Raw genomic sequence first — 23599 nt, 5'->3', positions numbered from 1 at the left:
TTTAGGAGCGGAGAGGAGTGGTGGAGCGGCTTTTTATCGGCCAAGTCAGAGAACTTTCAGTGTCTGACTTGAGACAAGTAAACTTCATGTATAGGTGGAGAATGGTTTCTCTTTAGCTGAAGTGTCACAGAATCCAGTGGCCCCCGCGTTGAATGAGATGGATATGTAAATAGGCGTCTCTATTTTTCTTTTCTCTGCACTTTTTTGTTGCTGCATAATTCTACTCACGAAGTTATTTGATTTCGTTTGAACTTGGAAGTGAACTTTTCTAAGCTTTGCTGTATGATTAGGAAGCCTAGGCGTTTAAAAAGTGCATTTTAACATGAGAATGGCTAAAATGAAAGAAATAGTATTCCAAAATTTGATATGGTAAGGCTGGTCTTTCTTTTGGACAATTAACTAGGCAGGTTGACCCTTTCTGCCCATCGCTCCCTTCCCCCCTTTTAAACCTCATTCGGGTAAGAGCTGTAGTCCTGTGAGCAGGAAATGTCGAAAAGCATTAGTTCTGTTAAAACCACGGTGGCCGTTTTGTTTCATTCTGCTTTGCTCAGTGGTTGTAATGTCCAGATCTTATTTGAGCTTTTATATGGCAAGCATTACAGCTTTTGTTCGTTTGGTGAAGATCTTCAATTTCTCAGTTTTAGATATTTACTTGTTACTAAAAGGGTTAATAGTTAAGTCTGGTTATCTGCTTGTGGAATAGTTTATTTGAAGAAACGATTGGTTATTCTGCACAGTGATTAGTCAGTAAGGGGAATTAACTGATTAAGGAGTACTTCCCATGAAAATTGAAGTTAAGTTGGGGTTTCTAGCAGCCTCCCTACTAGAGTCCTTGCTTAATGGCCTGTGGGGAAAAAATCATGTCTCTGCATCAAGCTGCAAAATCCTGCAGTTTGGATGTGGTTGAATTTTACTAAAAGGAAGGCAAATGATGTCTTTTTTTGTTAAGAAAACTAACTTGAAAGTTTCATAAATTTAGGTTGTTTACCAGTTATAGTCTGCCTTGGGAATTAAAGTGATCTGATGCTAATTATCTTTATCTCCTTTATCTTTGCAGGGGAAAAATTATTTTAGTTTTGGAAAGATCCTCTTCAAAAATACATCTATCTTCCTGAAATGTGAGTTTTTGCATTTCATGAAATTTTTATTTGAGTTTTTGAGTGATCTTTAAGCTTTTAAATAACGTGTTTCCTCCCTCTGATTGTCTGCTCTCAACATAAGTTCTGAAATTTAATAGTCCGGCACTATCTAGGTATAAACATATGTAGTATAACTAAGGTCCTTTCAGTGAATAATCTTCAGTATACTTACTTGTGTGAACTTTATTTTCTTCCCTTATTTTTCTGGTCTTTACGATCTGTAGCTAGACAGTCTGTTGGTTGATTGCCTGCGTGGTGTTTTAATCTGTTCTGAGTCATAGAGATACCACCCATTTTGCTTTTGTGTTCTTGTTAGATGTTTGCTGAACACGTAGCCTAGGTTTGTCAGACCATTGGCTCTGAATGAATATGTTCAGTAAATCTTTTGTTTACAAAAGGAGTATTTTACCCCCTGGATCTTTGGAGAAGGAAGCTCAAAGATATTATCAGGAAATAGAGATTATGTGGAACAAAACAAGTTTGTCCAGTGGGAAAACCACTGTATCTGAATCCAAAATATCCCATTGTGTATTAAAGAATAGCTTCTTTTTATTTCTGAAGCCGGCTTTATTTTAGAGAATAAATGGTCATGGATAGCTCCATTTCAATATCAGAGATAAAAATCCAGATCATCCATGTGTGCTTCTATGCATGGCTCTCTCCATGAAAGTTCAAAGTTACAAGTCATAGTTCGATGATTTTTTATTTTTAATCATTTAGTAAGTAGTTATTAAAAACCTGCTATGTGCCAGGCACTGTTTTAGAAGCAGGAAAGTAATAGAAAAGGCCCTTTCTCTTATTGAGCTTACCGTCTAGTGGGGGTGAAGGGGGCAGGTAGAATTTCTATGAAGAATGTACTGTGTCTGTGGAAATATAATCTCCTGACTAATGATTTAAATCAAATCTACTCTGACACACTGGTCTTGTGAGGTTGGTTTACTAGATAAGAGTAGCTTTTCGAGATAGCACTATTCTGCTTTTGGAATAGCCTGACAGCCTATATGCTCTTCTGTCCTTTTATGTACAGTCTTTTTTCACCTGTATTTTGATCTAATAGTGTTTCACCATGTTACACAAGCTGCACATTTCGAAGTGTCTATATTTTTTTGTTTTTGGAAGATTTGTGGCTCCTTAAAAATTACATTATCTTTCATTTTGTTACTTCTTTGCGTTCTCATATTTACCTTGTCTCTGATTTTATACTTTTGTGAGTATGGTATATAGCTTTTCATGAAATTGGCAAGACTATTTTCCTTGACTCTTGAAGCCGTCCATTCAAAGTTCTAAACGGTGTCTTTTAACATAAATAGTATCTTTGAAGCCAAGTTGCTCTGCAAATCTCCTATTTAGGGAATTTTCTTCCTGACTTTTATTAAGTAATCCTGTCTCTGTGTGGTTCTTCCGAGTAGTTAATTCATAGCAAGATTACAATATCCTTTTTATCATTTCCATAAATTCTATTTAACATGTCAGATTTTTGTGTATTTTAATTGAGCCTTGTAAAAGTGTGTCACTTAAAAATTAGTTTGAGAAAACAGTTTAAAACAAAAAAAAGGGAAAGCTTATAATTTTAGGTGTGCTTCTTTTGTTAAGAACCAAAAGTAGGTTCCTACATGCAGTCATGTTTATTGTTGTCACCTTTGCATAAAGTAGGTATCTCTGGTATATTTTCTGTTCCACACCTGGAATCAAAGATAAAGGAGAATACTGACTTCCCCTCAGGTGAGACAGCTAATCCGATATATAGTCAGATTTATGCTCCCAAGTCTTCTGACTAATGCCTTGGTCCTCTAGAATATTGTGTTCCAAACTATGTTCATTGAGTTACATGAGGCCTCGATGATTTCATGAGATTCCTTGAGGCCTCAAGTGGGTTTTGAACAGAATCTAATACTCTTTGTCTTTACTTTTCCTATTTCTACCTTTCCCAGCTAGGTTTGCTTTTTGTTCATAGTTCTTTCTATCCAATCTTGATATCTTTTAAGGGCTAAGCCATGAATTTTTCCCTTAGTGGAACTATTGTAAATATTGCCTTGTGACATTCCTAATATTACTCCTTGTCTTTCCAACTAGAATGTAGCCTTTTTAAGCGTCTTTAGTAATTTGTTTCCCTCTAATTCCTCTCTTTGGCCTAACACAGTGCCACGTAGCTTTGTATGCTTAAGTGCTCTGCTTAATAAATGTTTGAATGATCATAGAAGACTGGTTTTAACTTAGATCTGCTTTATTACTTCCAGGTTTTTCCCAACAGAGAACCAGAGATTGAGGTTTTAAAGCATAAAAATAGATAAATAGTTTCAGAGGTAAAAAACGGCTTAACTACTGTTTCTTTCTATGAAGAGCAATACTTAGTTTTATGTGAAGAATATCCAGTTCTTTTTATGTATATTACTTCATTACCTAATGTTTGGAGAAGGGATGGTCTTTGAGTATCTCAGTTTAGCAGTAAATAAATGGGGTGTGGGCTGACAGTTTAGGAAAAATGCTTTGTTTGGGAATCATCTTTTAGTCACAAAGATTTCTTCTTTTATAGTTGATGGAGAACCTTGTGATGCATCTTTGAATGTAACCTGGTATCTGAAAAGTGCTGATTGTTACAATGAAATCTATAACTTCAAGGTAAGGAACATAAAATTAACAGACTTCTTGGATGTTAGAGATCATTGGGTCCCAACACGATAGAGGAAGGAGTGTCGTGTAGCTATGGAGAAGAGCTGAAACTAGAATCCGTACTTCCCAATTTGCGGAGCTACTGTACCAGCAATTCTCAAACTGCTTGGTCTCAGAACTCTGTTACATTCTTTAAAATTACTACAGACTCCAGAAAGCCTTTGTTCGTGTGATTTACTATATTAGAAACTAAAACTAGGAAAATACAGAAATATTTATTAATTTTAAACTAGCAATAATAAACTCATTGCATGTTAATATAAAAAATATTTTAATGAAAAATAACTGTTTTTCAAAAAAACCCAGAAGAATGGTGTTATTTTGTATTTTTGCAAATCTCTTTATTTAATGTTGGGGTAATACAAGGCAGCTGGATTCTATATCTCTTTCACTTAGTCTTTGCAATGTGTTATTTTGGTTGAAGTATATGCGCAAAATGTGGCCTCACACAGATATGTAGTTGGAAAAGGGAATGGTATTTTAACAGAGTTTTCAGATAATTGTGGATAGTGTTCTTTGATACTATACCAAAATGTAACAAGTGGAGTTTCCTAAAGGTTAGTTGCAATGTGAAATCTGAACCATATCAGTGAACTTTTTCTGTGCTCTGTTATATTAAAATAAATTGGTGTGTTGTGCTGATTTTATAACATCATTCATTGGTCATTTAGAAAATATTGGTTGACTGAATTATATAAACTTTCCAAATATTAACTCATTTTACAATTAACTCACAATTACATTTGTTAATATCACCCTTCAGTCTCATCAGAAACTCCTTAGGTATTGGAAGCTGGTACGCTCACAGTGAGGCAGATAGAAGTTTTCCAAAATTCCAGTTTTTGGGGGCCGGCTCGGTGGTGTGGTGAAGTTTGCGTGCTCCGCTTCAGTGACCTGGGGTTCACAGGTTCAGATCCCGGGCGCAGACCACTGTTCATTAAGCCATGCTGTGGCAGCATTCCATATACAAAATAGAGGAAGATGGGCACAGATGTTAGCTCAGGGCTAATCTTGCTTAGCAAAAATAAATAAATAAAAATAAAAATTCCAGTTTTTGCTTGAAAGCTCAAATTTTTAATTTATTTATTTATTTTTGTGAGGAAGGTGGGTCCTGAGCTAACATCTGCCAATCCTCCTCTTTTTGCTGAGGAAGACTGGCCCTGGGCTAACATCCATGCCCGTCTTCCTCCACTTTATATGGGATGCCGCCACAGCATGGCCCGACAAGCGGTGCATCGGTGCACGCCCCGGATACGAATCAGTGAACCCTGGGCCGCCGCAGCGGAGCGCGCGCACTTAACTGCTTGTGCCGCTGGGCCGGCCCTGAAAGCTCAAATTTTATCATCAGTATTGAATACTGTCAGTTGTCTTCCTCGAAGTGACAGCCTCCCTCTGCCCATTTTCAAGAAAATATCTCCTGAATAACCAAGTCTGAATAACTAGTTCGACACTCATTCTCTCAAGTAGATGAAAAAAGTGGTTAGTTCAGCTAACAAGTCAAAGCAGTTGCCAAGTGGTTTATCTCAAGACGATCATTTATAGTATTTTGCATACTTTCTATTTTGTCTCATAGAATATTAAAAAAGGCATATACTCAAAGGTTCAGATTTGATAACATTAATAATTTTTACTGCTTCATCAAGGACCTTATTATGTAAAACTGGCTTTTTTTTTTTTTAACTGCAAGTTTATGACTGTGAAGAGTGCAGTGACTACTAGTACAGTTAGGTGCCACTGCCTTGGTGCCTGATAAGGGGCAACAGTTTTACACGTCATTGCTTTTGCACTATCAGTTCATGGCAAATAACATCATCATTATTATTAGTGTTATGAAAATAGTTTTGACCTTTTAGACCTCGTGAAAGGGTCCACAGACCATGCTCTCAGAATTGCCATAATACACTGTACTTGAGCATTGAAGATATAGGGCTCCAAGATGGATTTTTCAGGCCCTTTTCATTCTGTTTCTGTTCCCCTATTTGCATCATTATTTATTTTTTTTTGACATTTCCCTTGCTATTCTTGAGGTTTCTTTTCAAAGATAATCTGAGTAGTCTTTAAAAAAACTTAAAGAATGTCCATCAGCCAGTCATTTTTTCAGACCTTAAGCAGTCTGAATTTCTGCCTAGTATTAGGGTTTCACATGATCTTTTTTGCGGTGTTGGTGATTGTTTTTTGCTTTTGTTACACAACATTGGATAGGGTTGATATGACAGGGAGGACTAAAAGGACTGAAGAATTTAGAGATAAATGATAATATCTTCAGAATAGGGTGTGAAATATCGTTGATCCTTTTCTTTTAATCGATCGCTAATTGAATTTACAACTAAAAATTTCATACATTAGAAACTTGAGATAAATTGGTTAAGAGCTTAGCAGATTCAGTCTTCGTAGGTAGTACAAGCTAAGAATGTAATAATTATTTTGGATTGCCACAGGACAGAATTATGGAAATGACAAGCAGATAGTTGGAGATGTAAAATTGGAGCTTAGGAAAAAGAGGGCAAGATTAGGGATGTAGGTATGGGAGAAAAATCTCGGAACTGATAGATGAAGCCACAGAAATGATGAGTTTTTTTCAGAGTATCAGCAGTGGGCTGTGAAAACCCACAACAATTTTGTGCTCTATCTTAGCTTATGAGCACAAGTATTATCTTTTTGTTGGTGGTGTTAATTTATTCAGGTAATTCTTGTAAATTTATTTTCTTGTGACAAAACCCTGTGGACCCTGACAGCTTCCCAGTCTTCTGAGAATTTTTAGAGGAACTACCCTTTGTGAGCCATAGACTAGAATTCTGTACTTCAGAGTTTAATTACATTAATCTGTTAGATTTTTGGATACTATTATATAGAGTCTTTATCTGATGCTGTTAATTTTTAAAATAGCAAACCCAAAACTATATTTGTAACATAAGCAATCTATTTGTTATCTTCTACATATCTTAGTTGTGAAAGGTAAGTTAAATACTTTGTGTTTTCTCCATTTTTCCAGGCAGAAGAGGTGGAGACATATTTGGAAAACCTTAAGGAAAAAAAAGGCTTGTCTGGGAAATATCAGACATCCTCAAAATTGTTCCAGAATTGCAGTGAACTCTTTAAAACACAGGTAATGTTTGATAGTGGTTAGAGGTAAATAGAAGAGGTGAAAAATGTAATGTCTGTATTTTTGGAGCTATGAGTTTCCTACTTCCCGATTCTTTCTTCTGACAGAAATAAGTTACAAGCCTGTTCTGATACGTGCATAGTCAGCCTCTTATATGTTCATCTCATCAAAGAGAGGATGTACTTTCTTTTGTGTGTAAAAAGCAAACGCCCAATTCTTTTTTATTGTGGTAAGATTACATAACATAAAATTTACCATTTTAACCATTTTTAAGTGTGCCATTCAGTGACATTAAGTACATTCATTGTGTGTAACTATCACCACTAGCCATCTCCAGAACTTTTTCATCATCCAGAACTGACACTTCCTAACCATTAAACAATAACACCCCACCCTCCACCCACGTTCCTGGTAACAACTATTCTGCTTCTGTCTCCATGAATTTGACTATTCTGGATACTTCAAAGAAGTAGAATCATACAGTATTTGTTTGGCTTCTTTCACTTAGCAGAATGTTTTTAAGGTTCATCCATATAGCATGTATCAGAATTTCATTCCTTTTTAAGGCTGGATAACATTCCATTGTACATACATACCACATTTTGTTTATCCAGTCATCCATTGATGGGCATTTGAAACTTTCAGTTTTTTTTTTTTCTTTTTGTAAAAAAGATGAGCCCTGAGCTAACATCCGTTGCTGGTCCTCTTTACTGAGGAAGATTGGCCCTGGGCTAACATGCGTGCCCATCTTCTTCTGGTTTATCTGTGGGATGCCTGCCACAGCATGGCTTAACAAGCAGTGCATAGGTCCACGCCTGGGATCCGAACCCAAGAACCCCAGGCTGCCGAAGCGGAGCGTGTGAACTTAGCCACCAGGCTGGTGCCTGAAACCTATGCCACCAGGCTGGCCCCTAAAACCTCTAATTTTTAATTCTCTTGTCATCTCATCTAATTGATATGTCCCCAGAAAAGTCAATGATTTTAGATTTTACTGCTACAGACCTGAGATCAAAGGGTTGAATTTTACACTTTTTTTTTGAGTAAAGGGGAAGAAGTGAATAATATTGTGTATTTTTAATGCTTACGTATATGTAATCATATAAGTGGGGTTTATCTTATAAAATTCTCTTTTCTTAGAAATAGGATCTGACACTAGGTTTTTGATAGCAAAATTATGTATTTCATCGGTGTTCAAAATAGGTATTGTAACTATAGCCTTTGCTTTGTCCTTACTGCATTTAAATATTGCTTTGGAATATTTAGCAAATTGCCTTGAAGAGGTAAGGAGTTCACAGAAAGCTAGGTTTTCTGACCAGTTACTAGAAGTAAAGTTTATTGATAAGAAGGCTTCAATTTAATAATTAGTAATTGATAAGCAAATAAAGTAATTGATAATTGAACTATAAGGGTTGAGTTCTTGTCATAGCTTAGATTTTATAGACTTAGAGGAAAAAGAAGATATCTTTGAAATGGTGGAAGAATGTCGAAAAGGAAAGCTAGGAACAGTGTGATGTTGAGTAGGGAGTTTTCTGTTGGTTCTCCAAATTTATCCCCCAGCCTAGGAGGATTGGTTGGCCTTTCTTGGATTTGATTATGGAAAGCTGCCTGTTGTGTACTGTTGCCCAAGGTTCATTACTTTCAGATCTGCTGTAATCCTTCCAGGGTCTTGCCATATACCCCTCTTGGTAAGGTTTCCTCTCCTCCTCCAATCTAATGTAACAGAGTTGAAATATGTGCTCTAATTAGGAAGAATTCCTCGTCTCCTGATAACTGATAAGAAAGTTAATTAGTATAGGTTTTTTACAGGTGTGGAGTGGATTGTGGTGGAAGGAGCAGTGGACCCAAGAGTTAGGAATCTTAGGTTCAAATCCCATTTCTGCATCTAAAGCTCTATATCTTTGAGCCACATTTTCCTCATCTATGGAAAGAGAGGGTCCCTCCATCCTAAACATGTATCTTCTATCTAAGGTTTTGTTATTGTTAAATATCGATAATTCCTATAGAAAAATTGAGTGGTCTGTATGGTTTGATATTATTTTTTAGTTCCTAGCAAGGTTTATTCACTTGTTTGTGGTTAATTGGAAATCTTTTGTCTGTCAGTGCCGTGTTATATTTACTGTTTTTGCTTTAACCATTTCTGTAGATTTGGAGCTATACTTTTCTTTTACTATTATACATCTTTAATTTTAGTTTTATATTTTTTTCATAGAGCTTTTCTGGGGATTTTATGCATCGATTGCCTCTTTTAGGAGAAAAACAGGAGGTAAATATTTTTCTTGTTATATCTTTCTGAGAGTAAAATAAAAATTTTGGTTTAACATTCTTTCTTTTTTAATGTTTAAAGGCTAAGGAGAATGGAACAAATATTACCTTTACTGGAGACAAAACTGTAAGTGTAGTAGGGAATTTGGGGCATTGAACACATATTTCAGTTTTCTTATGTTGGTATATTTTGAGTTATCATCTCAGTATGCTAAGATTTAAAAAGAAACTTAAGAATGAAAGCTATAGACCAAGGTGTTAATAATGGTTGTCTGTGGATGATGTTATGAGTGATTTTTATTTTCTTTTTTGTGTTTTATGTATTTTCCATATTTGCTACAGCCAATCTGTATTGTTTTTGTAATTATCATCCCGTAAATGTTACTTGTAAATAGGAAGAAGCTATTAAGAAAGAGCCTTGTGATAGAATTGCCATCTAAAATTGCCTTGTGGTAGAATATAACTGGAAGAGAGTTTGGAAAATTGAAATAATGTTTAAGACTATAAATGAACTATAAATGAAGAATGCCTTAAATTTTCATAATTTACTTTCTAATTGACAATAACTAAAAAACTTTCCTTAAAACTTTGCCAGTTAAGGGGCCAGCCCCGTGGCTTGGCGGTTAGGTGCACGCGCTCTACTACTGGCGGCCCGGGTTCGGATCCCGGGTGTGCACCGACACACCGCTTGTCCGGCCATGCTGTGGCGGTGTCCCACATACAGCAACTAGAAGGATGTGCACCTATGACATACAACTATCTACTGGGGCTTTGGGGAGAAAAAGGGGAAAAAAAGGGAGGAGGATTGGCAATAGATGTTAGCTTAGGGCTGGTCTTCCTCAGCAAAAAGAGGGGAATTGGCATGGATGTTAGCTCAGGGCTGATGTTCCTCACAAAAAAAAAAAAAAAAAAAACTTTGCCAGTTAAAAATATAGAGGAAATAAGATAGTTATCCATGTCGGGTCAAGCTTTTTACAAAACTGATGAAACTTTTAATTTTATAGCAACTTATAAAGACATAATATACATATCTCAAAATTTACCCTTTTAAAACAGACAATTCAGTGGTTTTTAGTATATTTACAAGTTGTGCAACCACTAATCTCTGATTCCAAAACATCTTCACCCCGAAAAGAAACTGCAGAGCCATTAGCAGCCACTCTTCATTTCACCCTTCCCACAGCCCTGGGCAGCCACTATTCTTTCTGCCTCTATGGATTTGCCTTTTCTGTTCATTGCATGTTAATGGAATTATACAATTTGTGGCCTTGTGCCTGGCTTCTTTCTCAATTTAGAACTCTGTCTTAACTTTTACTTCCTTCTTGTGTAGACCTGTAAGGTCAGCCAGAGGTGAGTGGTTAGGGCCTTCTCAGGTCTCTCTTGGGCATGTGTGCACACTCCTGCACATACATGGAGTCCTGCACGTACTCATGGCCTTCTAGATTTCCAGGAATATTTTGGAGCTTTTCAAAACCACTTTGGACATCTCACTTTCAATTTTAAGATTTTAGTCAGCCTCTTGATAGCCCCACCTAGGAACTACGTCACCTTGGGAAGCTGTGATCTTTCGCAATTGCTGCTGCATGTTTTTGACAATGCCCTGGGTACAGGGTCCTGCCCACTGAATGAGCTCTGAGTCAGGTCATATAAAAGATAAGCCCTGGGAATGGAGGTTTTCAGCGCCTGCCAGACAGCTCTGGCACTTGGGCTTCAGGGGACCTCCAAACTTGTTCTGTTTTTTTTCAGTGGCTGCCAAACTGCTGTTTTTCACAGCTCTTATAGTTGTGAAGCCTTTGGTTTAAGGGAGCTTGGAAGAGGGACATGAGATTAGGGTGAACAAAAACGCTACAAGCTTGCTTTTCTTACTAAGATTCAGCTGTTTTTCTTGAGGAAACACTTCTGGGATTGTTGTAAGTCTTTAGTTAATTCCCAGAGTTCCAAAAAAGTTGATTCTGATAGTTTTCACCCATATTCTTGTTGCTTTTATGGGTGAGTGCATTTTCAGAGGTCCTTATTCTGTCGTTCTGGAAGTATCCCCATTCTCCCTGCCCTGATTGTAGTTGTATAGAATTTTAACCTAAAAATGAAGTTAGCATGGCAGACTTCATTAAATTTTTTTTTTTTGAAATAACAAAGAGCATCCATTGGGTTTTTTATTGCTGCTAGTATGTATATATTCACTATCAAAAATAAAAAAAAAAATACATAAACGAAAAGAATAATCATCTATAATACTACCATGTACCAATAGACTGTAAATATATTTATCTTCTAGTCTATTGTCTATGTGCATATTTACATTTAGTTTATTTAAAAATGGGAATCTTATAATATGTATTATATTGCAACTTTTTTTTTTAACTTAGCAATATAACATAGACATCTTTCCAGCTCAGTAAGTGCTGTATGGTATCATTATTTAAAAGCCTGCATAGTATTTTATTGTATGAATACATTGCAATTTGTTAACAAATTCTTTGTTGTTGGACGTTTATGTGTTTAATTATCTTGCAATTTTAAATAGTGCTACAGTGAATCTTCTTGTAGACATATTTGTTTTTAGATCTTTCTTTTCTGGTTTCAAAAGAATTCCGTGTTGGTGAACATTTTGTTCTATAACTTAAAAGTAAAAATCCTGTGTAGTTTCTTTTTCTAGCAGTTTGGTGTGATTACACAGAGCATATGCATATTAACCAAAATGAGATTGTATTATATATACTTGTTTGTAATTTTTTTCTTTTCACTTAACAAATTGGTACATTGAGCACTTCACTTTTTTCGTGGCTGTGTACTATTCCATTTTACTGTGATTTTTATAATCAACTCCCAGTTGGTGTACGTTGAATTTTCACAATTATAGATAAGGTCACATTCATAATGTCTAGCTATATCTTTGTGCACATTTATGATATTTTCTTTAAATTCCTAGAGGTGAAATTGCTAGTGTATTGCTTACAAGTGTATGCACCACTTGTAAGTTCTTTTTTATGTTTTGTCAAAGTGCTCTGGAGAAAAGTTGTAGCAATTTATGGTCCCAAGAAAATAAGATTGTTTCCTTCTTTCTTCGCAAACAATGGCTATTATAGTTTAAAACAGATTTTATGCAGTTTATCAGGTTAAATTGTTATAAATTGTATTTTAAAAAAATTACTGTTGAAGCTGAATGTTCATTTATATGCATATTGGCTCTTTGTAATTGTACTTTATTCAGTGGTCTTCTGTGCATAGCATACTTTTAAGTTCTGCTCAAAACTTGAGCCCTGTTCCTAGTGATTAATGCTGGCTGAAAGACGACCCCGTTGAATACCACAAATAATATTTAGAAATACTTAGATTATAATCAAAAGAAGTCAAATAATTTTCTGTCCTTTTATCATTCTTCCTGAAAATTGGGCCTAAGAGGAGCATACTTTATAATCCTATTTAAAGGATACTCGCAAGTTCAGTACCTCCACCCTCTTTTATTAAAGCTCTGATAAAAGATGAGAGGAAAGGCCCTCTCCCTGTCCTCCCCCTAAGAAAAGATTCATGTAGTTGGAATCATATAATGTATAGCCTTTTCAGATTGGCTTCTTTCACTTAGTAATATGCATTTAAGGTTTCTCCATGTCTTCTTGTGGCTTGATAGCTCATTTCTTTTTAGTGCTGAATAATATTCCATTGTCTGGATGTGTCACAGTTTATTTATCCATTCACCTACTGAAGGACACCTGTGGAAGGAGCTAATACTAGTACCTGTCTGATAGGGTTGTTGTGAGGATTAAAGAATGTAATAAATGTTACATGCTTAACAGAGTGCCTGGCATATGTGTGTTATTTTTACAGGGTCAGAATGTCTGTATTCCAGAGTTAAATGTAAACTTTGTCAAATCCTGGAATATGAGAATTAACCAGTCCTTTTGAAATTTGTAAGAGGTAGTTTCAGGATATATAAAATTAATAGCAGAGCAGCTTATTACACCAAAGTTTTATTCGTTAATGAACAAGTAAGTTCAGGAAAGGTTCAGTTAATTATGGGCAAATAGGAAGCGATGTACCTGTAACTTTGAAGCTGTAAAGTTTTCTCACAAACTGCTCCTGAATTTTGTCAGGAAGAGACCATCAGGCAGAGATAAATCAATGTGTGATTTAGCGTGGCATTTATGTTCTAAGGTGACCAAGATAACCTAGTAAATGTATAGCTAAAGAATCATTTAATCTGCTGTATTTGACACTTTGGATTTGTATGATAGAATATAATTTTTGAACTCTTGTTTAGCGTTTTCTTGGGTTGTAGGATAATTTGAGCATTTGAGAAAATCTGTGGCTCTGCAGGAAAATGCATCAATATGCAAAATCTATTATCTACTTTGAGGAGTTTCATAAATCAATCAATGAAGCTTATCCAGAGGTCTCTAGATAAAAGTTCCTTGTAAGACCAGAAGGTAATAAATTGCAAGTCTAAGTAGCAGTTCTCCTTTTACATATAAGGAAGCAGCAGCCAGTTATTTCCTATGTTCATCTCCTTTATCTTTGTATCTTAGTCTTATGTGTGTGTGGAGGTCCATAGTTCGTCTAGCATGGATGGCAGCAAATCGTTTGAGGGCTTTTTGCTAGGTCTCTGCACAGACTAACTGGCCTTGGAGCAGATTCTTCCCAAGTAACCAGTTCTATAAACATGGAGACTGTTAACTCCACTTCCTTGACTTTAGGGAGGATAGTGACTCTTGCTTTCCAAATAGACTAGACAAGATTAATTTTTTGATATGAATGTGAGACCTTGTCAGCAGAAATTCTGGTAGTCTTGGGAAGGGCACTGAACAAAGGGAATTAGATTCAAGAATTGGTGTTCATAATTCACTCACATTATCATAGGTTTTTGTTTTTTGTTTTTCTTTAGGTGATTTAAATAATCTTAATTTGTTTGGGATATCTGTGTAAAATATAACCTATTATTCTAGTATGACTTAGTTAAACAGAGATTTAGTTTAGTGATTTTACTTGAGATTTTCCTTGTAAAAAAATAAATAAGTTAAACATATGATTTGTGTGTATAATAAGATACAAGATGTCCTGCCTTTTAGTAATTTATAATCTAACTTAATTTATTGTGTGCACTATAGGCCTGTTTGTTTTGTTGTGCCTACTGTTTTAATGAATGAAAGTGAAGGACTCAACCTTGTTTCTGGATACATTCTGGAGCAAAATTTTCATACTGTATTATTAACTTGTGTTCTTAATTCTTAAGACTTGAAGATGTGATGCATTTTTTGCTCTCTAGGCAATGCATGATCCGTTGAAAACTTGGCAAGATGCACCATACATTTTTATTGTACATATTGGCATTTCATCCTCAAAGGAATCGTCAAAAGAAAATTCACTAAGTAATCTTTTTACTAGTAAGTACATTTCGTTGCTTTTTACCACTCATATTATTGTCTAGTTGTGTCATGCATGGCGGGTAGTGTAAAATTGCTTTAAGGGAGGAAATACTTAAGACTGTTTGTTGGGAAGTAGAAAAATTGAGGGAGAAAAATTAACGTTTTTCTGCGCCCAAGTATACCGGAGACAGTCTTAGGCACTTCACATATGGTTTCTTATTATATATTATAGATACTAGATTTCATTTTCCTTCATTTGATTTTCCTGCTTTTTGAATTCCCCCCCTCCCCCCCAAAGCCCCAGTAGATAGTTGTATGTCATAGTTGCACAGCCTTCTAGTTGCTGTATGCGGGACGCAGCCTCAGCATGGCCGGAGAATCGGTGCGTCAGTGCGTGCCCGGGATCTGAACCCGGGCCACCAGCAGCGGAGCGCACGCACTTAACCGCTAAGTCATGGGGCCGGCCCCTGAATTTTTAATTAGTATCATGTTCTCAGTATTCTGAATTAGACTTAAAACTTGGTTACCAAGTCAAAACTTGGAGATTTTTTTTTATTAACTGACTTGGCTAATTTTTTAATGTCTCAATTTTTCTTAGTGTTCTTTTCACTCTTGTTGCTCAGTTCATGGAGTCATCATCTCTTACCTGGAATTTTGCAATAACTTACTAACTGGTCTGTATTTCCTGTAGTTTCTTTTTTTGTTTTTTTCTTTCTCCTTTGCGGTTTTCTTCCCTCCCCTGCTTTCTTAAATAGAATATTGAATAGAAACAGTGGTGGTGGTCATCCTTATCTTGCTCCTGACTTTACTGGCAATATTGGCACATTTCATCATTAAGTATGATGTTTGCTGTAGATTTTTCAAAATATTCTTTAGTTTAAGATGTTCCTTTCTATTCCTAGTTTACTAAGTGCAGTTTTCTTTTTTCTTTCTTTTTTTAGTATTAAGATTGAATGTTCAAAAAATAATAGCAATAATGCAGAAAATTTTTAAAATCATTTTTCAGAAAACTCATGCAAGAATATTCAACGTAAAATCGAAAACACACTTATATAGTGTTAGAAATTAAAAAAAGAGGCAAACTGCCAATAAAGAAGAGATTAAAGTAATATATTAATCTTGTTCCAATATTCTAAAAAATGAGTAGGTTCTCAATCTTGTGGAAAATATTAATTGCTAAAATTGATTATATTTTTTAAAAATATGCCTGAAAAAATTAAGAAGAATGAAACATAATTTTTCCACAGGAAGGTCACCACCCAAAGGCAATTTAAGCATTGAGTGTTAACAACTCTTCAAGAAGCACATGTTCCCTATTTTATACTGTTTATTTGTTCAAATGAAAAAGGAGAGCAGTCTGCCATAGCATTCATATCAACACTGCATAAGGACTTAGAAAATATAATTTAAACCTGTCTCCTTAAAATGTAAATATCTTAGATAAAAAAACCCCAAACTAAAAAGAAAACAGAACGAATGCTCAGTTTTATCAAATGCTTCGATTATATTAATTAAAATGATCATATAGATTTCCTTATTTAATCTGTTAATGTTATGCATTGTATTAACTGGTTCTCTAATGTTAAACCATTCTTGAATTTCTGAGATGCAACTATTTGGTCTTCATACACACACACACACAGTTCTGGATTCGATTGGTCTTGTGACACATGCACGCACACACACAGCTGGATTCTATTTTCCAGAATTTTATTTAGAGTTTTTTGTCTATGTTCAAAGTAAGATTGGCCTACAGTTTTCTTTGCTCATACTGTGTTCTACGGGTTTTGGCATCCAGGTTATGCTACTCTGGTACAATGAATTGGAGAATTCCCCTATTTTTATATTCTGTGGGACAGTTTTTGTAAGGATAGGGTTATCCATTCCTTGAATGTTTGGTAGAACTCACTTATGGTAGTATTTTGGCTTGATGTTCTTTTTTTTCCTCTCTCACGTAGGTTTTAAACTGATTGATTTTCTTTAATAGTAATAAGTATTTTGTTTTTAGTTTTTCTATTTTTCCTTGAATTAGGGTTGTTTTTGCTTTTTTTGAGAACTTGTCCATTTCATTCACGTTTTCAGATATATTGGCATAAAGTTATTAATGGTATTTCTTTACAAAAACATCTATATCTATACCTTTTTTCATTCTTAACATTGCTTTTGTGCCTTCTCTTTTTAACTTTTTAGATCTTTCTAGAATTTTATTTTACTGTATTTTTATACCAATGAACTTGCTTTTCGTTTTGTTAATTTTCCCGACTATTTCTTTGTTGTCTATTTCATTGGTTTCCACTTTTATCTTTATAATTTCTTTAATTTGACTTAATTTTAAACTTTTGTGTTTCATGAATTCTCGTGTTGAATGCTTAATTCCCAATCCAAAGATGAGTCTTATGCTCCATAGTGATATGGGATACAGCAGATCTAGGCAGACCAGTGGGTCACCTGGCATACTGTCTGGATTCAAGACATATGTGTGTCTTCCTGTATCTCTAGGCCTAGGGCTTTCTAATGAGTAGTAGTTTCAAGCAGCAGTTGCCAACGTATACTTTCAGCTTTCTTGCTTTGAAAAGGATGGAGGCAAAGCCTTGCTCCACTCCACTTCAGCCTCTTCATGCAGCTAGTCTGGTCCCCATTTTCTTAGAATCCTACTACTTTCAGTGATCCCACAGGAACTGAGCTCCCAACTCCCATAGCCTGCTTTTGGGTCCGGAGACCAACATGACCATGCACTGTTCTGAGTTTCTGTTCAGTTTTGATATTTGGAAATGTTTATCTTGTTTTCAAGTTTATGTTGTTTTTGTTTTCTCTTTTTTTGTTTAATTCATCTGTTGTTTCGAGCTAAGAAGATACCTTAAAGGCTGGACTTAACTATACCATCTGAAAGTCCTAGGATTCTCTGAAACAGTCTTATAATCTTTCCTTCATTAAAACCTTTGATATCTCCCCATTGCCTATAAAATGACCACATTCTGCCCCAAGGCTTATAAAACTGTACAACTTATCCCAGTTTACCTTTGGCTGCCTTGTGTCAAAACACTGCTATATGGTACTGTGTGCAGTCTCAGACTACATGTTCTTTAAGTATATCATACATTTTCACACCCATCTTTGTTCATGTCATGTCTTCTACCCAGATGGCTTTTTACTTTTTCCTGGAAAATACACACTCGTCCTTCTGGATCTGGCTCAGAGGGACAGTTCTCTGTGTTGCTTTCCAACTCCCTCTCCCCTCTAGATGGTAATCCACTAGATGGCGGAAAACATCTTATTCGGCTTTCCATCTCCTGTGTTTTCCATAATGCGTGTCACGTAGTAAGTGCTCAGTAAATGTATGTTGTATTTTAGCATAGAGCGGGGGTTAGCCAACTTAAAGATCCAGATAGTAAATATTCTGTCTACTACAACTACCCAACTCTGCCATTGTGATGCGAATGCAACTGTAGACATTATGTGAGTGGATGTGGCTGTTGTCCAATAAAATTTTATTTACCAAAAGTGGATGACCAGATTTAGCCCATGTGCTGTATTTTGCTCACCTCTGGCATAGAGTAAGCAAAGTATCTGACAAATAGTCACTAATTATTTTATTTGCTCTTTTATTAAATTAAGAATGTATAGATTCAATAACCAGTTCTGCTATGAAATTTTTATGATTGCTATTATGGGTTGCTCCTTTTGTTAATCTAAGTATTGGGCCTGATTTACTTTTAATAATGGTATGTCCTTTTTGCCTGATAAAAATTAGTGGGGAATTTTTGTTGAATAGGCAGTTATTAGTCTGTCTTTGGAGATAAATCTGTTTTTATTTATTAATCATACCTAAAATTTATCTAAACAGTTTTATCAGTTACAATTTTAAAATAGTCATAGATTTGCTTCAGTAGGGCAGACTCAGGTGCTTGTTGTTAACTGTCACTTGTTCTGCTTCGTTAAACACCTTGTTGTTATTAAGCACCTTCTAAAAATGATACATTAATGTAGCAAAGTCACGTAAAATTGAAGTAGGTAAAAAAAATAATAAAGCAATAGGAAAATATAGGTAAGGAGAGATAGAAGACAAAGAGGATGGCAGAATGAAGGAATGAAGTCCTGTACTTCTTCTTTTTTTTTTTTTGTGAGGAGATTAGCCCTGTGCTAACATCTGCCAATCCTCCTCTTTGTTTGCTGAGGAGGACTGGCCCTGGGCTAACATCCGTGCCCATCTTCCTCCACTTTATATGGGACGCCTCCACAGCATGGCTAGCCAAGCAGTGCACCGGTGAGCACCTGGGATCCGAACCGGTGAACCCCAGGCTGCGGTGGAGCGTGTGCACTTAACTGCTCGCGCCACCGGGCTGGCCCCGTGAAGTCCTGTACTTTCAAAGCATGTTAGTGATGTGTTGTAAGAAAAAGTATAAATGGAGTGTTTTTGAAATTTAGAGGAGATGGGGAATAGTTGCGCTTGGGCAGCTCACAGAAGGCTTTGTGGAGGAAGTACAATCTAGTCTTTAAAGGCTGTGTATGGGAACAAAGGGCTTTTCCACTTAAGATACTGGCTGGAGCAGAGGCATGGAGGCCTGCGTGGGACACAGCATGAACCATGGGAACACTGCGTGAATTTCGAAGTGCTCTATAAATGTAATATTCACCAAGATTGAGATAGTTAAAAGTAAATGACCCAATGGAATTTTCATTAATTTCATCAAAAAATATCACACAGTGTTTTTATTTAATTTCTGTGTCCTTTAAATTAATTCTGAGGACTATGTTTTGGCAGTGACTGTTGAAGTGAAGGGGCCCTATGAATATCTCACGCTTGAAGACTATCCATTGATGATTGTAAGTGAACTTACATTCTGAACCTCTACATTAAATGAGTTTAGCTTGAGAGATTATCCATGTTTTGTAGCAATATTCTTTTTTAAAGAATTGTACCTGAACAGTTCAGAAAATATTGCTTGCACTTCTGTTCTTATGTCTTAGAATGTGACCTGGGGAGTGTCAGTGAACCCCCCTGTGCTTCGTTTTCTCACCTGTAAAATGAAGAGGTCAATGACTTGTGGAATTTTAGAGTTGGAAAATGCCTCAAAGATGATTTCATGTCTGACATTCTCTAAGAAGAGGGGCGCTTGTTACAATCCCATAGTTTCTGATCCTGCTTAAAGTAACTAAATGATGATGCTTCCTCCTTTTCAGTGCGTGGTATCTGTGTCTATGTTTGGGAATATCCTTAATCTCTTTTCAGATTTCCTTTGTTCATGATTGTTTTTTTTCTTCTTCTTTTCCCTTTTATAGTTTTCCTGTTTTGTCGTGTTTCATTGCCTTCAGATATATCCTAACTCTGCCATGCCTTTTTTCCTCTTCAGTATTGTCTTCATTTATATAATTTTAGATTGTGAGCTGAAAAACCTCTTTTAATACAGAAGAGTGGTCACTCTTGATGACAGGTCCTTAGGTGGTCTCCCTCTGCTCAAGAGGAGACAGTTTTTTCGTGTTACTATTGAACTCCAAAGAAATAAATTAATTATTTTTAAAATAGAAGGTATAATATATTTTTTATAGTTTTCTTGGCCCTAATACTCCTTTTTATCTCTTACCCACTTGGATGACAGTTTTTCATGGTGATGTGTATTGTATATGTCCTGTTTGGTGTTCTGTGGTTGGCATGGTCTGCCTGCTACTGGAGAGATCTCTTAAGAATTCAGTTTTGGATTGGTGCTGTCATCTTCCTGGGAATGCTTGAGAAAGCTGTCTTCTATGCAGAATTTCAGAACATTCGGTACAAAGGAGAATCTGGTACGTAACCGAAAAATGTTTGCCAGTTTGTGTGATCACCAGGTGAGATGTGTGACAATTTTCCTAAGGTCAGCAGTCATTGAGTTATTAGAAAAACTTAAGCAGAATCACTATGGTTGTGATTTTTGTTTTTAATCTCGTAACTTGGGGGTTCAGTGATTTAAGAGTGATTTTACTGAAATATACTCACAAAAGTTACAATAGTAGTGGCCATTTTGGGAAAGATTATCATCACCATTGAATCTCAATTGCCCGTAATTTTTAAGGCACCATTGTTACATATATCTAAGAGAGAAAGTAAATACTGCCAATTTAACATTGACTGTAAGACACACCTTGATTTCAAAGATATTAAAATGTGGGGGGAAGTGTTTCTAAGAATTGGTAAAATACAGTAATACCAAGAAAATAGGGTGCTTATAGGTTAGTAAGGTGAACAATTAATGACAGGAATGTTTTTGTACTGAAGTTTTTGTGATAGCTTTGGTTCTCTCGCATCAGACCATTTAATTATTAATGATTGTTGTTGCAAGATATACTAATTAGATGTTTCCCTGTCTTTGAAAGGGCTTGAAAATAGTAGGTGTGAAAATGATGTGAAAACTCTGTATGTGTGTATGCGTTTTGTGCTTTTCTATGTATAGCTGTATGTCACAGTTTTTAAAAATGGGGGAGAAGTTTCCTAGATGTTATAAAGTGTCCGTGTAGGGTGAGGTATTCTGCTGGGGTGTTAGTGAAGTGGGGAGTGGGGAGAGAAGATGAATTGAGCACACCCAGATTACTATTCACATGTGTAAGATAAGTGAAATCAGCTTTTGTACTTGTAAAAATTGCAGAAGAGGTATTCTTTTTTAGTAGAACTAATACCAGTGCTTATTCTGAAGAGTGTGAGATTGACATTCTGGTTCCAGAAGCACGCCTTTTCCCAAACTTTGAATATAGCACCTTTCCCCCCTTTCCTCTTGCAGTGCAAGGTGCCCTGATCCTTGCAGAGCTGCTTTCAGCAGTTAAACGCTCACTGGCTCGAACCCTGGTCATCATAGTGAGTCTGGGATATGGCATTGTCAAGTAAGTATTAACTTCTTGTGTGGAAGAGCATATTACGATGTTGATTAAATTGAAACAGTATTGCAGGTTCCCATTGTCATTCTGAAAGACTTGATATAAGAAATAGTTCTGAAATAAGACAGGCATCTGAAATTTTATAGATTTGTAGAAGTTGGAAAAATGTTAAGTGTTTCATTTCACTTCTAAGAACTCAAGGAAAATCAGTGTAGTGAAGGACGTTGAAACATCAAGCTTTTAGAGTAAACTTATAGTGACTTTACTCTTCCAAAATATTTTTTCAAATCAAATTTTTTATGGGAAGAGCATTCTTGCTGCAATAGTCTGAAAATAATCTATTTTTATTCAAAAAAATTTTATTGAATGCCTTCTATATACTAGACATTGTTCTAGACGCTGAGGATACAATGAGTAAACAAAGACTTGGAGTTTACATTTGTGGAGGGAGGGGACACAGATGAAAGTGAGTAATATCTGATATGTCAGTGGTAAGTGCTATGCAGCAGATAAAGCAGGGAGAGGGTATAGAGAGGGCTAGGTGGGAAGTGGAGCTTGCACTTGTAAATGGGGTGGGCAAGGAAGGCTTCATTTAGTGACATTTAAGCAAAGATCTCAAGGAGGCGAGGAAACTGTACACCCAGGGGAAGAGATGCTAAGATGTGGTCAGATTCTGTATATATTTTGAACGTAGAGCTGATGGCATTTGCTGATGGATCAAATGTGTGATGTGGAAGAGAGGAGGAAGCAAGGATGATGCCAGCTGTTTTGGGCTGAGCAAGTGGGAGGGTGCAGTTGACATTTACTGAGTTCAGGAAGGTCTTAGGTAGAATAAGTTTGGAGTAGAGGCAAGATTAGGAGTTCAGTTAGATATCCAAAGAGAAGTAAAGGGGAGAGATTAGGATGCAGATATAAATTTGAGAGTTATAAGGGTGTAGATGTATAAAGCCGTGAGACTGAATGAGATCACCAAGAAAGTGAGTGTATATAGAAAAGAGGTCAAAAGACTAAGCCCTTGAACATTTTCTGTTATTTAGAATTCAGTGAGATGAAGCAGAATTAGAGCAGAGGAAATTGAGGCATGACCAGTGCAGTAGGAGGCAAGAAGACTGTGTTTCAAGGAGGGAGTGATTAATTGTGTCAAATAAGAGGATTGAGAATTGACCATTGGGTTTAACTACGTGGAAGATATTAGTGACGTTAACAAGATGGTTTTGGTGAAGTGTTGGGACAAAAGCTTGATTGGAATGAGTTCAAGAGAGAATAGGAGAGGAATTGAAACTAGCCAGGTGTAGACAACTGTCTACAGTTGTCTTGAAATAACTATTTCAAGGAGTCTTGCTTTAAGTGAGATTAAAGAAATGGGGGGTTTTTAATTTTTAAAATTTATTCATTCATTTAAAGGAGTTTTGCTGTAATTGGGATTAGGGGCATGGGGGGTTTTCATTTTTAAAATTTATTCATTTAACACATATTTAGTGCCTCCTATGTGCCAGGAAATACTCTAGATTTCTAAGATGCACCAGGGGGGAGGAAAAATCCCTGCCCATACAGAGCTTTTCTAGTGTATAACAAAAGATGAAGAACAAATATTGCTAAGGCTTAGGTGGACATGATTTAAGGCAGTGCATCTCAAACTGTAATGCACTAATGAGTCAGCTGGGGATCTTGTTAAAATTTAGATTCTATTGAGTAGTATTTTGAATATCAAGGATCTAAGACTTTTCTTCCTTCAAACAAGCTGCTCAAAAGACTTTTCTTATTTTGTTGGACGTTTAGCTTGCAAATGTACTATTTATCTAACAGGATATTTGATTATATCAATCGTTAAAATTTTTAGATTTGATGGTGTTGTGGTTATGTTTTTAAACGTCCGTGTCTGTTAAAAACACATGCTGAAATATATATAACAAAAGATTTGCTGTCTAGGATTTGCTTTGAGATAATATGGGAGACTGGGAAGTGGATAGGGTGCACACGGGGCAGGATTGGCTGAAGGTTGACGGTTATTGGCAGTGGATGATGGTATATAGGGGTTTATTATACTATTGAATGTGTTTCAGAGTTCTCTATAATAAAAAGTTTTTTAAAATGCAGTAACCAGGGACCAATTCTAAAGTTCTAGTATTCACTATCTTGTTTGAAGACCGTATGTTCTTTTGAGTTTTTTCTCTCAGTGAATGAAGTGTCTTGTTTTTCTCTGTTAAGTTGTTGTCCTGTAT

At 36.0% G+C, this 23599-nt stretch overlaps 1 protein-coding gene across 3 annotated transcripts in view; it reads left to right on the top strand.

The window, feature by feature from the left end:
* Positions 1–23599, top strand: part of TMEM87A (transmembrane protein 87A) — a 37310-nt gene that overhangs the window by 439 nt on the left and 13272 nt on the right. For all 3 annotated transcript variants that reach the window (XM_058541341.1, XM_058541343.1, XM_058541342.1), the window contains exons 2-10: positions 1058–1118; positions 3673–3758; positions 6802–6915; positions 9122–9175; positions 9257–9301; positions 14435–14552; positions 19297–19358; positions 20132–20315; positions 21284–21383. In XM_058541341.1, coding sequence (XP_058397324.1) covers positions 1058–1118; positions 3673–3758; positions 6802–6915; positions 9122–9175; positions 9257–9301; positions 14435–14552; positions 19297–19358; positions 20132–20315; positions 21284–21383 — 824 coding nt within the window. The remainder of the gene's footprint in view (positions 1–1057; positions 1119–3672; positions 3759–6801; positions 6916–9121; positions 9176–9256; positions 9302–14434; positions 14553–19296; positions 19359–20131; positions 20316–21283; positions 21384–23599) is intronic.

The sequence above is a fragment of the Diceros bicornis genome, chromosome 5, assembly GCF_020826845.1.
Source record: "Diceros bicornis minor isolate mBicDic1 chromosome 5, mDicBic1.mat.cur, whole genome shotgun sequence".
NCBI lineage: Eukaryota > Metazoa > Chordata > Mammalia > Perissodactyla > Rhinocerotidae > Diceros > Diceros bicornis.
This window is presented reverse-complemented; position numbering and strand designations above follow the sequence as displayed.